Below are 17,080 nucleotides of genomic sequence, written 5' to 3' on the forward strand. Positions count from 1 at the left end.
TAAACCCTTTTAAGGTGTTTTAAAGATTATCAATTAAATCGTGGGAATAGTAGTGAAAGATATACGTTATTGAGCGAAGTTTATACAATGCATTGAGGTACAAACACTTAATTTGCAAAACGAAAACTAAACTAACATACCATTATATACAAATCTTTGACGCAATATCCGTCCAGATTTCCGAGCAACATTACGTAGTTCACAATGTCTACGCCATACTTTCAAATATTGACGTTTTAAAACATCTAGTTTAAGGTACGGTGAATTGGATGAATCCAATTCATTAAAATCAAGTTCCTTTTCTTCCAATTCTCGAATAGCTTGAGAGAGACGCTAGTTTTGTAAAACAGAAGAAATAATGGATAGAAGTTAAGTTGGTCGTCTTGAATTTAGTACCAGTAAAACCTCATTCATTGCTCAAACGACTGTAAAAAGTGTGACAAGCGAGGTTGGAAAAAATGGCAATGGCAACGAAAAACTCGATGCATCCCACACTGTTTCCAGTAACACGATTGGCTCCGAAGCATTATCAAATTGTAAGTATATACCAGCCTATTTTTAACCTACCAATGAACCAAATGTATTATGAATTTAAAAAATAAAGAAGGCCGTATGCTAATTTGTTGTGGTCTTATGTCCGGCTTCTATCACGTGAATTATCCACCAATGGAAATACGACTCATCTGACCTTAACACTGTGACAATCAATGACGTTCGATCAGTATGAGTAATCTAGCGTCCTATTGGTCCTTTGCCTGCCTAGCCCTTCCACTTGAGTCCAAAACACCAATGACAGCTTCTGTTATGCGAGTCGTTTATTTCAAGCATACTCGGTCTATATACCAGACAGACAGACAGCTTCACACCATAAAATAGAAAATAATATTTGTACAAGATCAAGCCAAATGTGGCTGTGAACGTGGGGTACAATAATCAATAAACTAAATATAATTTAGGAACAGTAAACCGTATAATAATAATTCATAGATCAAAGTGAAGCTTATGATAAGATAAATATAGATATACACAATCTAGTTACTCAATAGTTAAACAATAAGAATATATGTAGAATAATAGTCCATTAACAGGTCACGGAAGTTACCCGTATTTATTTCTTCACTAGGATATACCAAAATGCAGTTTTTTCCATTATAATTTGTCTACCTTTGAATTTGAGTGGAACCAGAAAAACAAATGAGGTAGAATAATATGAATTCACTTTACTTCATGGTTTCCCGAAACTAACCCTTGTTTAGCGAAATGTTCAGGACCAATTCATAAGAAACAAGTATCCTACAGTCTAAAAGATGGTTTCGAACTTCCACAGAAGACTGAAAACTTGAAGCATTTTCAATAAACTAACGGTATCACTTCATTTTTGTTCGCTCTTTACAATGATCCATTTGTAAAAAGACTGCTGATATATATTGATCTTCTTCCTTCTCCCAGCACGGAATTCCAACAGCTTCTTGTCAATTCTACTAAGGATACAAAATTTTAGCTTAATAATGTGATGTATCGCCAAATTGACGGGATCGCCATAGGCAACACCCCAGGTCCAATATATAATGATATATTTATTGGGAACACGGGATAGACAAAGTCAAACCATACGATAAAAAAACAAATACGCTATACTGAAGACACGTGGATAATACGTTTTATGTCTGTAACACTAAAGCATTCTACATGCCTACTCAATCTATTAGAGTTTACTATAGAACATGAACAGGAGGAAAAATCTCAATCCCTTGATCTTGGAATTAAACGAACTTCAGATGGTCAACTACAGAGGCATGTCTAACGCAAAAACACATGAAGCATAGTTTATCAAAACTATAAGTTTCTATCCAATAACTTATAAAAAGGGGATAGTACGAAGTCTTTTTGACCGCGCTCGTAAATTCTATTCTGAGAAAAGCCTGGAAGGAATTGCATTTATTAGAAAGTTTTTAAGCGAAAATGTATAGCCACAGAAATTTACCGATAAGTACGCTCAAACGAAGGAAAGAGTCAGGTATAATTCGGTTGAAAAAAACTTGCTTCCTACACCTCAACTTTAGAGGAAATGGAAGTACTTCATAAATTAGGCATAGTACAGATGCTAAGTTGAATATTGCTGATCGACAGGCAAGGTTCATCACTCTATGCGAAACAGAAGCTGTCATTGGTGTTTTGGACTCAAGTGGAAGGGCTAGGCAGGCAAAGGACCAATAGGACGCTAGATTACTCATACTGATCGAACGTCATTGATTGTCACAGTGTTAAGGTCGGATGAGTCGTATTTCCATTGGTGGATAATTCACGTGATAGAAGCCGGACATAAAACCAATAGCGAATAAGCACACGTCCTTTGTTATTTTGTAAAGCCACAACAAATTGGCGACGACCTTGTTCAAGTCATAACAGGTACAACTTATAACAATTGGCGGTCACAAGATATAACACCTTCAAACATGAGTGGTGATATTCGCATAGACCCCAACCAAGTAATCTGTATTCAACAATACAGCTCGGTTCAACAGTTAGTGATTCTATGGATCGATGTCACGTTTATTGTGGGACTCTCTAGCTTTTTATGAACCTACTTCAATTTCAATCACAATTGCACTTCTAAGTAGGTGGTAGTATCAGATACGTAACAAATGCCCCGACCACTTCAGTCAATGAAAACTTACAGTCTCATCAATTGTTTTGGTATATTCGCCTAGTACCGTACATTTAACCTCAACATTTTACACTGTTCTTGAGAACAATACCTTGAAAATGCCTATTATCAAAAACCAACAGCCTATGGATGTTGCCTACTTTTATAAGTCATGTTTCTCGGAGATACAGCAAAACATTGTTGTGAAGTACACTCACCAACTTAAAAGGCCGACGGACATCTCGCCTATGCCACAAGTGACCCAAGTTACATTTCTGAATTCATCCCGAGAATCTATCAAACATTAATCCACTAGGGTTGATGAAATTTCGGAGATAAATGCAGTGGTCAGTGAGCTTAACTAGTTCACTATTCCTTAACAATTCAGCTGAAAAAGGACAATACTGAAGCAACAACTTGCATTTATCAACCATATATTCCAGTGATAATCCAGTAAATACCTATACGCAACGTTAAAATTCGATCAAACTATAGTAAAATTTGGGTTTAATATTTATATTCAGTGAACATATAATATGCCACCCAATGCCCTGGTATGGCTGAGGGTGGGGAGAATCAGCTCTCCCTCTCGAAATGATCTCACGTGGCCACACGTATACATCCACTACCAGGGAAGTCCTACTCACTACCTTCTCGCGGCATTACTGTTGTTTACGAAGTTGAGAGGATGAAAAGTGAATTTCTGGAGCTTTGATCGGGTTAGTGGATGCGGAGGGTCCACCTAGGGGAGTTAAGAAACCCTGATTACAAACCAATCGTGCACATGGGCTTCAGGATCCTGAGGGAACAAATGGCGTATGAACCTATTGTTAGTCACCGGCTACCACGGGACTGCATTTGCTCAGGTTGTTCCACTGCCATGTGGATCAGACCTTTGTGTCAAAGGCTCTGGTTGTGGCCCCCTAAGGAAACCACCTGCTTCGGTCTGGACACCCGAGCAGTATCATAGCCCATACACAAACCAAGTGACTTGTGTGACACATATGTATTCGGTGCCCCTTTGCACAAATATTTGTGTTCAAAAAAGTAAAAATAATATAGATTAAAAAAACATTCACGTGTATGCGCCAAAAGACCAACTGACTGGTTGAAAAGTTATGGATGTGTAGAGGTTCTGATTGTTTTTAAATGAAAAATGTATAAAATTGCGGTAGCCAGTGGACACTAGCTTAATGTTTAAAGGACAAGATTTTCAACCATTCGTTTTCAAGTTGACACTTCGCTCCTTGTTCAGTGTGAATATAGCCGGATACTGACCAATCATCATTGCCTTTCACACAAAGATACGCGTAGTTGAAATCTGATAACATGAACTATTATTTAGTGAAAAGGTTACGTAATGATTAAAAGCTGATAAACAACAAAGAGTAATGAATAGTGAAAATAGAATTTCCAACTATGATTGTACAAACGACTACATATTGATGTATAATTAGTGTTCTTATAAGCAACATTACATCCTGCACAAAAACTGGAAAAACGGTATGACCTACAAAAAAGCAATGATCAATAAAGAAATCTAGGACAGAATGAAACAGAGACGCGAAAAACACTTACTGTCATAAGGCACTCTAAACGACCAAGTATCTTACATCTCTTATCATTCTGAATATCACCACAATCTTCATTATTCCTATCGACACACTTCTCTTTCCAATCTTCATTTTCAGATGTCGAATTCTTTAAACAACCACATGACGACTGGACAGAGTTTGATGGCGGTTTTATAACATTTGAAGAACCTGGTGAGTCAACGATGATCACATCGTCATCACCGGGACAACTTGACACTGGAGACGAATTCTTATGAGAAATGTCATCATCTGTACAACGATTAGGGGAATTATGTGATTTAATATGTGGACTCCCAACATCTGATAAAGAAAGTTGAAAAAGTAAAAAAGCAACGGTACAGTGGTGACGAAGATTTGAAACTCGAGAGGACGATCACGGCGATATTTGCGAAGAGGTTTTCACTAGTTAATTTAATTAAACATTAATATTAGCCCGAAGGAACATCAAAATAAATATTCGACACACAGTAAGGAAATAAGGTCGTGAAGAGATAGAAAAAGTGATGTGAACCGCAAAACAAGAAGCCTTAACAAATTACGGAAGCTATTTTTGGGGACGTTAATTCATTTAATTCAAAGCTTGTAAAACTGTAACATTTACTTTTGCCCCTAGCCTATTCTACAGATCATAAGCTTTCGTTTGATGTATAATTCATTGCCATAGCATTTTCTGTTCTAAAGCTATTGTCATTTAGACGTAATCTTTTGTACCCTATTTTCTACTGTAATCCCCCAGTTTTGGACATAATTGTATTTTTCTAATTATTGTACGTTGTGGTCAGCTTAGTCATCTATTTATTCATGTAACTTTTCACCCTAATCTGAATTGGGAATTCGAGTGCTAGATCGGGGTTGGAATAAAGTGATTAGTGTTCCAGCTGTCTTTGTCTTCTCTCTCTCTCACGTGCTTGCCGACCAATCAGGGATAGAATAGTTTTCGTCTCTCTACCCCCACTTCGAACTCACGCATATTAGCTTCAAGGTCTTAATCTACATTATACTCGGCACTAAGTGGGTAGACAGATTCAAGGACGTAACAAAAGTGGCGACGGAGATTTTTTTTTTAAAATATTGATTGATCCAAATCAAAATGTCTGTTTCTTTGGACGACATTAAAACTATTCTACAAATCCAGCAAGCTCAGAATGATGCAAACCAAATGAAGCTTCTAGATGCATTGATGCAGAAGCTCTCATTTCATTCATCATCAAATTCTCAGTCAGATAAATATGACAGCATCGCAAATTCTATTTGTGAATTCAATTATGATCCCGATTCTGGTATTATTTTCGATTCCTGGTTTCGTCGTTTTGAAGACACATTTCGTGTTGAATGCTCAAATCTTGATGATGCAGCCAAAGTTCGCCTACTCTTGAGAAGACTCAGAACACTTGAATATAACAAATATGTGAATTTCATTTTGCCACAAAATCCGCGAGATTTATCATTCAATGAGACAGTCCAAACCTTGTCCAAAATTTTTGGTGAACAATCCTCATTATTCAGCATCCGTTATCAGTGTTTCCAAATATCTAAATCCTTATCTGATGATTATCTCACATACAAGTAAATAAAGAATGAGAACGTTTTAGAATAAATGAAATTACAGCAGATCAATTTAAATGTCTGATTTTTATCTGTGGATTAAAGAATCCGGAAGATATGGATATACGTACCAGAATTCTATCGCGCATTGAGCAGGAGCCTAACATGACCCTGCAAATGGTCACAACCGAGTGTCAACGGTTGTTAAATCTTAAACATGATACCACGATGGTACAGCAAAATACAAAGACTTCCAATCTTGCTTCAATAAATGCATGCAAATCATCCAAATCTTCCAATCAAAAGACGGCGAACATACAGCAGCCTTCTGGTAAACCACCATCACCATGTTGGTTCTGCGGATCATGGCATTTTGTGAAGTTATGCCCATTCAAGAACCACAAATGCCGCCAATGTCATCGCATTGGTCATAAAGAAGGTCACTGCTCCTCAGATAAACGTCAGTCCAAACATCGTGGCGTAAAGGCGAAGCGACAGCCACAGAGTCAAGTCAAAAGCACGTTTGCAACTTTTAAAGTTGGTTTTCAAAGTAAACGGAAGTATGTGAATTTATTAGTGAATGAAAAACCTATTCGTCTTCAGTTGGACACTGCTTCCGACATTACACTGATCTCCAAGAACACATGGAGTAAGCTAGGGTGCCCACCCATCCGACCAACAAAACATGTTGCTCGAAATGCTTCAGGCGACATAGTGAAGTTAACAGAAGTCACCTGCAACGTGCAATTCAAGGAACATAAATTCACTGATGTTTGTTATCTAACAAATCGGCATGATTTAGATCTATTGGGATTGGACTGGATTGAGAAGATCGACGTCTTAAATGGTTTATGAGGTATGTTCTTACAATCCGTGCTCTGATTCTATCCAAAATCCTCATGATATTTCTAAATCAAATGCCTCTGGTGTGTTATGTTCCCCTGATGTCTATGAAGTAAATGCTTCTGATGTAACATGTTCTCGTATTCTTTCTGAATCAAATTCCTCAGATTTAATGTGTTCTCATTATGATGTCAAATCAAATACCTCCGATTTATTGTGTCCTCATCATGATGTCAAATCAAATACCTCCGATTTAATGTGTTCTCATAATGATACTAAATCGAATAACTCCGATTTAATGTGTTCTCAAAATGATATTAAATCAAATGACTCCGATGGAACATGTTCACAAAATGATTCCCCATCAAATTCATCAAACAAAGTCTGCTGTCGTAAGGTCTCAAAATCTCATGCATTTGATTCCTCTATAGTGCCGACCGCACCTCACGCAAATAATCTTCGAAAACAAAATGCAAAGCCCATTTTCAGACCAAAACGACAAGTACATTATGCTGCTCTGTCAGCCGTTGATCAAGAACTTGACAGTTTTGAAGCACTAGGTGTCATTCAGCCAGTAAATCACTCAAACTGGGCTGCTCCCATAATAGTTGTGAGAAAGATCAGAACTCAATGTAATTGCCATCATGGGGCGAAGCGGAGAATCTATCGTCGTTCCCGATTCTCACCTTCACAGAAAGCCGAGAAACCGTGCTCAATGGGGGAAATTTTCTTGGACAGTTTCGTCATAGGAAATTCAGCAACTAAGAACACTGTGAAACTTCAACAACATCCTAATAGGAGATCACGACGGAAATGCAAAGGACCTGATGCCATGCAGGTGGACCCCAAGAAAGGAGCATAGATAGACAGATTCAAGGACGTAACAAAAAGAAAGATGAGTGTGATTAAAAAAAAGAAATAAATCCATAAAAATAAGTGGACGAGAGTTGTAAATAATAGAAGAAACAACTCTATTAGGTAAAATATAACCGGAAGAATTCTCGCGGTTAAACAAGACCCTCTCAATTTTATGAATAATCTATAAAAAAAATTACAGAAACACTGTCACTGGCTTGTATTCTGAGACATGTCTGATAATGACGTAGGCCGCCGAGCTGCATAACATCTACTTCTCCAAAAGGGAGTCAAAACAGATCAATAGATTACAGTCACAGTATTGCGTCATAAACTGACAAACCCTCTGCTTTTACCAACCACTTCCAGTCTCGTCAAATAATGAACCATGTGGAATTCATCGGAACAGTGTTCGCCACACTTGTCCAACCCACCGAAGACAGTGTTTCAAGATGGTTGCACCAATTGAATTATCATCAATGTTCCCGAATGCACATTGTCGAACACAGAATTGCTAACATGGTGTTGCCACTGTCACCAATTCTTCGGAGACAACTATGATCGAACACAGAGTCACCTGATATCCTCAACTCGGAGAGGTCAGGTTTCACAAGCATATGGAAAAGCTGCTTACATTGACGTGTAGTAATCCCGAAACATTACAGTCAGACTAGCATCACGAAGGCCCCAAAGGTAACCTAGATAGTCGTAAGCCGCACAGTAAGACAATATCATCCGCATACTCAAGGTCCAGAAGTGTTTTTCTAAGTAGCAGATCCGCACCACTATTACCTACTTCATCACAGCTGTTTCCAGAATGTCATTGATGACAAAGCTGGGAAGGAATGGTGAGATTTGGAAATCCTTCATATATTCGTTGCTTTAGTGGAACAATCGAAAGAGGTGGTTGCATGCTCTTACTATACCTGAAACGTTTTTTAGAGAATCATTAAGATGTCGAACGTCTCAGTCACACTAACAGACAGTCCCAGAGAAGTCGTTTCCAGAGAATCAAAAGTGGTCCTGATATCAAGAAACAAGAAGACTGTTAGTCTGCAATAAGTCTGCTACGATAAATAGCTTCATAGTGAAATAAAGTGTTTCGGTGTGAATAAATCGAAAATTATCTGTACCCTTAAACTAGTCAATATGACAGGAGGACAGAAGATAGCTCAACACTGTTTAGCTATTTCCGTGTTACAGGTAGGTATATCAAACACATCCATGTATTGAAGAAATTTTGTGGTACGAAACAGTAATTGCTCAATGATCTTATTCGAGAAGTCAGAGTCAGGCACTTTGAACAATACACAACTACAATTTTATTGCACGATTACTGTCGTAATGCTACAACAGGAAAAATGGAATTTGCGAATCGATAAACTGTGATTTGTTCAATAAGTAAAGGTGCTGACCACTCACTGACAGTAAACAGGAATAGTAGAGGCAAGACAATCAGGGGTTTTGTCAGAGCTTCTACGTGATGTATTACTTCACAATGTTACACACACTCTACCACCGACAGATAACATACGTATACTGTCCTAAAATCTGTCGAACATACCATTATTGCTCGACTGATCAATTAATACCTCCAGTTTCATCAACAACACTCGCTACCTAGACAAATATCTCAGTCAAACACAAATTATTACGAATATCACTATCAGAAGAATTCTCAAGTGTTTTTACACTAGATAGCTGTAAATACTGATGTAGTGAAGAAAATACAAGGAACTCAGTCGTGTTTAGTAACTACTTATAAGTAACAGAAAAAGTTAAACTATGAGTCGATTACAACTGATGAATAGACAGTACTAGCACACATCAAAGTGAAAACTAACCCTGACTTATTGTCTTGAAGTCCAGACGTCGTTTGGTAATAACCTGTTGGGACTGTAGATAAGATAAACAGTAATGATAATAATAACGATTATAATACCTTTTTGTCAATTTTTGGTGTGTGTAACTTAAAGGTTGTTTTTAAGTCATTCAAAATAACATAGATTCTATCTGGATTGAATGCTATCTCCGCTATGCATTTGTCGAATATTGGTTTAGATACCTCAGCTTTCTGAAATTCGTAAGTTGTCTGGAGAAATTTTTTTCTCAGTATGTTAACAATTTGTTCATCGCTGTCTGATAAGTATTTTCGGATTTGTTTTGTGAACTGAAAGACAGAAAAATTAAGTCTACTGAATAACATTTACGTCAGAATTGTCAAGGATCATTTGAAATTAAAATAAAAGTGGTAGACCTAAGGATAAGTTCGCTATAACATCGGGATACAACGGAAATTGCCACAGCCAACACCAACACGAAGGTAAACAAATAACGCGTAAATCTAATACAGAAACCAGAAAATTATGATAAAAGTGAAAAATAATATTAAGAACTTAAACGTTGACTGCTAATACCTAATGGACCTCGATAATAAAATTTAGTTGCCTTTATAAAAGCCGAACAAACAACCAACTGGCAAGCAAAATACTAATGCGGGTCAACGATTATGACAGTATCAAGATAGGCTATCTGAATACAGGCCAGCAGAATATTCGCCAAAGAGACTGTTCGTCATTTAAACCCAAATGCCCTAGTGCGACCGAGGGTAGGGAGAGTTCGCTCTCCCTCTAAATGCTCTCATATGGCCACGCGTACATAGCCACTACCAGTAAAGTACTACAGACCTTTCTCATGAAGAGGTTGTTGTTTACGAATGTCATTCAGTCAGTCACAACGTAGAACTTCGTACGTACGTACATCAGTTCGAGTCGCCATACCACATTAGCACAGAGATGAAGTTGTCGATTCAAATCCCATAGTGGCAGAAGTAGTAAGAGTATAAGCAGTGATCCGAAAGATTAGGGTTTGAAGATGTTATTGAAGGAGTATAATCCAGTGAAATAAATTTGGAAAGAGAAAAAGGATAGGGACATGAGGGATTAGGTAGAACACAAAGAGTAGATGCACCTTCGCCATTGCAAACGACTTTGAGCCATGTCATTCAAGGTCTCTAACCATCGGTTGCTAGAGACCTTGAATGACATTCGTGTGTTTACGAATGTGAGAGGATGGAAAGTTTCCAGCACTGAACCTGTGTTGGTAGGAATGCAGCATCCACCTAGGGTAGTAGAAAAACCCTGATTTCAAACCAGTGGTGCATATAGGCTCCAGGATCCTGAGGGAACAAATGAGGTGTGAACCCATTCTTATTCACCAGCTACCATGGGACAGCTCCTCTTAACGTCGCTCCACCGCCTTTCGGATTTGGGTCAAAGGCACAGAAAGTGGCTCTTCAAGAGAACCATCTGCTTCCGTGTGGGTACTGAGACAGTATCAAATTACATACACAAATTCAACGACTTGTGGGGCATATATTTTTGATGCCCCTTTGTACCAATGTTTGTGTTCAAATGAATAAATATATCTAAACCGGCATAGATAGCTATTTTGAATCTTGATATTTTAATTCCTGAAGAACGAACTACTAGCGCTATTTTCCATAAAAAGACGAAATTAGGATAATTTTACCAGCGCAAGAAGTTTTACAAAACATCTCTGCTTTGTTAGTGACGAACCGATCGAATATAAGATAACGAGTTTTAGGTTTTCCTTCATACATTTGGCTAAGTAGCGTTTTGACACCATAGGTGATTTCCGTTCGTGACAATAACCCTAGATTTAATTGGTAGCCCTAATCATCCACCGTAAATCATAATTCTAATTCCCCACTGGTTTACAACCTTCATTTAGTCCTAGTTATTAGGTGGACGCCTTCAAGGTCACCTTGGCGTCGCCCAAAGGTCATACATAACTTTTAGTTTCACCGATACTAACACTGCATTCTTGACCCAGTAGTTGTTAGAGAAGTAAACGGGTCGAAAATGCGGTGTTAATATCAACGTTTGACCAAATGACAATGAGGTGCAATACTGAATGCTAAATTATGTAAGTCTTCATGCATAACATACGTCATAGTTAGCAAAGAAGTACTTTTACGAACTCACAGCTTTTATATGGCTAATTTAACAAATCAAAGTCCGCCTTATGTTAATCCGACTTTAGGAAATTTTTCTCGAAAAATATGTTTTTGAATAGAGAGATATGATCAAGTTCTGGTCTTTCATACGATACTGGAGTGTGCAGCAAAGTTTAGGCTAACTATAAGTTTAAAGTTATTGTATTGGTATCTTAACGAAAGACATTGAAGCGGTACATTAACATAATAATGGTTCATTACTCGAATTAATAAAGACTGCAGACTATAGTTATAACTTAGGTAACTCCCCTCTAGAAGTTTCCCAAGTTGAAAAAGATTTAGGAGTGTTGGTACCCTACGACCTGAAATCGTATGCAAACTGTGACAAAAACGCCTCTCAAGCAAACCTTGCACTGGTAACATTGAAGCGCATTTTTGGCCAGTTTGACGGTAGAACCTTCCATATAATCTTCAACAGTTTTATTCGTCCCCACTTAGAGTACGGAAACATAGTATTTCCTCCCTCCCTCCAAAAGGATAAGGACACTCTGGAACGTATTCAACGTCGAGCCACGAAATCAGTTCGGGGACTCAAATTCAAACCTTATGAAGAGCGCCTCAAATCACTTAACCTTTACCCGTTAGAGTACAGGTGTCTTAGAGGTGATCTTCTTATGACTTATAGTATCCTTAATACTTCTGGTCATCCCCTTAAACATATTCTTAAGCTTAGTCATAACACTAACCTGAGAGGTAACACCCAGAAATTGGAGACCCTACATAGCAGAACAGACTGCAGACACAACTTCTACTCCGTTAGAGTTGTCAAGTGCTGGAATTCGCTGCCGACTGAGCTAGTCCAAGCGACCTCCCAGGAGTCCTTTAAGAGGAAACTTGACTTATTCTTAAGGACTAAGAATAACATATTATTATGATTTACCAAATTCTTTTCCCTCTATTATCGTTCATATACCTAGGTTCTTGCCTGGAGGTATTGGTGATCCACTGCTACCAGACACGGAAGCCCGTTAAGCGAAAGCTTCTTCTATCCCGTCCTCAACCATTTGAAGTACTTTTTCCAACATAATAACGGTATATATGATCAAATAAGCATCTGTTGTACAAGACAAAGGCCAACTTCAGCAATCCAATTGGTTTGTGAGAAGCACACATGCTTACCCTCGAAATGTTTATGTTACTACTGAATACAGAAGTTATATTAAGCGCACGGAAAGCTGCTAAAGAGCTGGGATTGGTTAAGGTCACCCAGGCCTTAACAAGAACTATGTAGGATACAGTTAACAACCAGTGTTTGGAAGGTATCAAATTACAATTTTAAACAAACACTGAATCTCGTAGTACTTGGTTATTAGTTAGTATGAGACTTGCCAACTAAGATGGTCTTATTCAAAATAGTTAAGGAAATACATTTATTACCAATGTGTTATCAACTAACAACATATATTAGGTTGATATGATTGTGAACAAAATAGGTTAACACAGCCCTTCGGAAAACGAGACGATTCCGACATTTCTGAAACACCTTAAAAACAACTTGCATATGTAAGCCTAAGGCATTACAGTTGGTTCTAAGTTTATTTTCACTGCCAACAGAACAACTATGTTCAAAATTGATTATTGTACACACGTTTCATTAATTTTACATAAACAAAGACAAATTTGGGAGTACACATGAAAAAGTATGGAGGCAAACAAAAAACCCACACATGACCAAGTAGAACTCATCTTAAATATGCGCTAGTCGACAGCTGTTCGATTTTCAAGAGAATTTGATGTAGACACATAGTAAGTCTTTATCATTTGTCCATATAGTTTTACAAGCCTCTCGATTTAAAAGTTTATGATGAAAAATAAACGAAATTGGTTCTAGTGGATTTGGTGCCTGTACTGTGTTTCAATGGAACTATTATACAAGGGACGGAACATTTTTCCATAAAATATAAGACAGTACAACAAAGACATCTTATCAGAAGATTTTCTGTGACATGCACCATGTTATTGTAGAATAGCAGTTGCCATGAAGTATTTTAGTACTTTTCCTGTATAATTAATCGGAACACCGTTTGGGTATTTTTCATATAACGTTGTTTATTCTTTTATCAAATGCAACAAATCATCTCGGACCATATAGACACTTCGCTGTGAGAGTCACACAATCCACTGACCCACAAGATCAGCCAAATTAAAGACCGTTGTCTTCCTGCTTACTGAACGCGGTCTTAAAAATTTCGTAAGACTGATCGTGGAAAGAATGGCTGCCTACCTTCAAATTCAAATACAAAAGTCGCAACAGCGACAACCAACTGACCGTTAAGAATGTTCAAGAAATAAAAAGAAGTTTGTCAAGAAAAATGTACTTCAACCACTAATTTTAAGTGAAAAATCCAGAAAACAGCGAAAAGAGTGATCCGTGAATACGTTTTCTCTGGCAAGTATATATTTATATGCGAGTGAATCACAGTGTTTAAACACTCATTGCTCAGGCGACCAAGGGCGATTAATTTGTGGGCTATTGAGTTCACTTGATCACACAGACCTGATTAATAAGGTTATATTTAAAGGGTGACGGAATAAATGACCGTAGAAAAACTACCAGTCTACTTCCATTGGCAATTTTTGAATCCGTTCGATAGAACTATCAGCTCTGTCTAACGTTACTGTCGCAGAGTTGTGGTTAACGACTTTGACCACTAGTACAAAGCTGGATGGAATGGGCCGTAGCTAGTGTCATTTTAGTGACCGAACGGTCTCGCTTGTAGATGGCGTCGAGTCTTGATGGACTATAATCACCACTACGATGAGATTACGCGCCCAGAAACGACTTGATCCCTTTGATAACTTGCAAAGCAGAAGGCTGTAATTGGTCCAGGTAGAATATATTTATTGGCGATCTCGTGGCATCGAAAGAATACCGAGACGTGCCAACGAGTACAGGCAAAAAGGGCAGAGCGTAAGATAGTTCAAATCAACAAGATAGAGAGCGGAACGAAAATGACTTCGATACAGTTAAACAAGTACAGTAAAACAATCGCTGATACGATTGGTTACAATAATAATAATTGTTTCTATTATTCCAATCGTGTTCTCGCCGAGACTAGTCACTACACGCTCAAACCCTTTAATCGCTGGATATCAACAACATAAAGAGTGAGGCAAAGCGCAAGTTACGCTCTGGTTGTATGATAATGCATCCTTAAAACTGATTTAGTTAATGTGTTTAGCAATTCGAATTCAGTCAGATGGATTCAGGACTTTTCGTAATGATTTTTACAAGTTTATCACGTTCTTCTGCGGTATTAAGTTTTCTGTGTGAATATCAAATGACCTAACGAAAAATTAATCATCTCAGTATGTTCATGACTTCAGTAAGACACAAGCAAGAGCTCGTATCAGAAGCAGTCCGTATGAAATCGTATTGTATAGTTGTAACAGATTTAAACATAACAAAGTATTTAATTGTATGGTAGGCATATTAGTTGCCCACCACATCATATTGGCTTTCATTGTTGTAGATTGTTTTCATTAACAAGTTTTAGGTTATCATGTATGGCTGTTGAGTTGTTATGATGATCAGAAGTATTTGAATTGTAGTATAAATTAGTAATCCCAGGAATAACGCAATTTAATCAAGAAGTATTAGATGAGCCCGAACGAACGTATTGCATTTGGATTTCAAAATTACAACAGTCATCAATACGAAGAAGTCATTGATTTATTTAAACATCACATCCGCCAAAGCTCGAATTGGAGTGTAAGTGTCTGTAATCGATTGTTCGTCTTCTTCTTAAGTTCATCTTACATCTGTCCAACGGTGTATTGGATGTAGACTCTGTATTATCTAGAATGCACTCATTAGTATTAAAATTAACAACCGAAATCGGAACAGACTCACCTGGATTCTGGTATTGTATTTGATCAACGTGTCGGTTATCTATAGTCAAGTCATTGATATCCAGAATTCGCACCATAGATTTTCCAACATTCTTCACCACTATCCCCGTGGCTGGTCGAAGATCATTCCCACGATAATATATAACTTCTGCAGACTCCAAACACCTCATATTCGAGCGGAGAATTCTTCCTTTTAGTAGCTTTGATGGAGTCTCTTTCGTGACAGAATGCTTAGCATTTCTATATTGAAGTAGAAATGTATCTACTCCCCTCTCCAGTTCATTGAATGTCGGAGCAGCAATAGAATCAATAGCAATTTTCAATGTTCTTACGAAATTTTCTGCCTGACCATTAGAACAAGGGTGCCTGGGAGCCGTAAACAGATGTCTGCACCCTATACCATTCAACCAGTTAGTGACTGCATCCGCAGCAAAATGAGAGCCATTATCAGTGACTAACACCATGGGAACTCCTTCTCGACTAAACACCTTCCTTAATGCTTGGATTGTGAAGTCAGAATTTGGTGAAGTTGTGAAAAAAACTTCAGGCCACTTAGAAAAAGAATCAATAACTACAAGTGCATAGTACTTGCCAAGAAATGGACCACAGTAGTCTGCATGAATTCTCTGCCAGGCCTCAGACGATACTGGCCATGGAGTCCACTTCGAAGGCAGACTTTTTAGCTTATGACATTTCTCACAATTGTTTGCTGTACGACATATATCTGCATTTATCTCTGGCCACCAACATGTGAGTCTTGCTAAGTACTTCATTTTCTCAACACCTAGATGTCCACTATGAAGATCATCAAGGACAGGTATGCGTAATGAAGGAGGAATAACAACACGATCATTTAAACACAAAATACCGTCAGGAGTGGTAGATAACTCGTCCTGCTTTGAATAATAGACAGGAAATCTACGTTTCAGATTAGCATTCCAACCCTTCCGTATAGCACTGAGTATACATCCAAAGTATCTACGAGTTTCTCTAATGAGATCTGGACGTTTCACCGGTAAAGGTTGCACTAACAAGCAGTCTGAAGTATTAACAGGTCTATCTTGCAATGGTTGTCGAGAAATGTGGTCAACGTGTTGAATTTGTTTTGCACTCCTGTGCTGAATCGTATAGTCATAAGCACTCAAAACAATACTCCATCGCTGAACCATAGCAGCTGAGGAACGTGCTAAGGATTTGTCAGGATGATAAATGAACTTTAAAGCTTCATGATCAGTAACAATGGTAAACTTCTTTCCAAATAAATATTTATGAAGTCTTTTAACAGCCCAAAACACAGCTAACGCTTCTCGCTGCGTTTGTGAATAACCTTGTTCAGAAACAGAAAGTTTGCGTGAAACACATATAACTAGCCTACCTTCCTGTTCCAAAACTGCACCAATAACCACAGGTGATGCATCAGTAATAAGAACAGAATGTACACTGGGTGAGTAAGTTCGAAGAACAGCATCACTTTGAAGGAACTTTAGCAGACTTCGTAGGCATGACTCTTGTTCTTCACCCCATTTGAATGAATTGGATGTCAAAATATTAAATAAACAGTCGGCACGACAATAAAAATTAGGAATAAAACGAGAATAGTACTGAAGAGTACCCACTAGTGAACGTAATTCTGTGATATTTTTTGGAGACAGTGCATTTGTCAGTGGGGCTAGTGTTTCATATCTGGTCTAAAACCATTACCAT

General features: G+C 37.9%; 1 protein-coding gene across 1 annotated transcript in view; it reads right to left on the reverse strand.

Moving 5' to 3' along the window:
- The window catches only part of Smp_162050 (hypothetical protein), a gene marked incomplete at its 5' end in the record, with an annotated part of 61,565 nt that overhangs the window by 7,233 nt on the left and 37,252 nt on the right, over positions 1-17,080 (reverse strand). The window contains 4 exons of the mRNA XM_018793184.1: positions 141-333; positions 4,226-4,542; positions 9,330-9,381; positions 9,428-9,655. Coding sequence (XP_018647722.1) covers positions 141-333; positions 4,226-4,542; positions 9,330-9,381; positions 9,428-9,655 — 790 coding nt within the window. The remainder of the gene's footprint in view (positions 1-140; positions 334-4,225; positions 4,543-9,329; positions 9,382-9,427; positions 9,656-17,080) is intronic.

This window comes from Schistosoma mansoni, chromosome 1 (assembly GCF_000237925.1).
Source record: "Schistosoma mansoni strain Puerto Rico chromosome 1, complete genome".
Taxonomy (NCBI): Eukaryota; Metazoa; Platyhelminthes; class Trematoda; order Strigeidida; family Schistosomatidae; genus Schistosoma; species Schistosoma mansoni.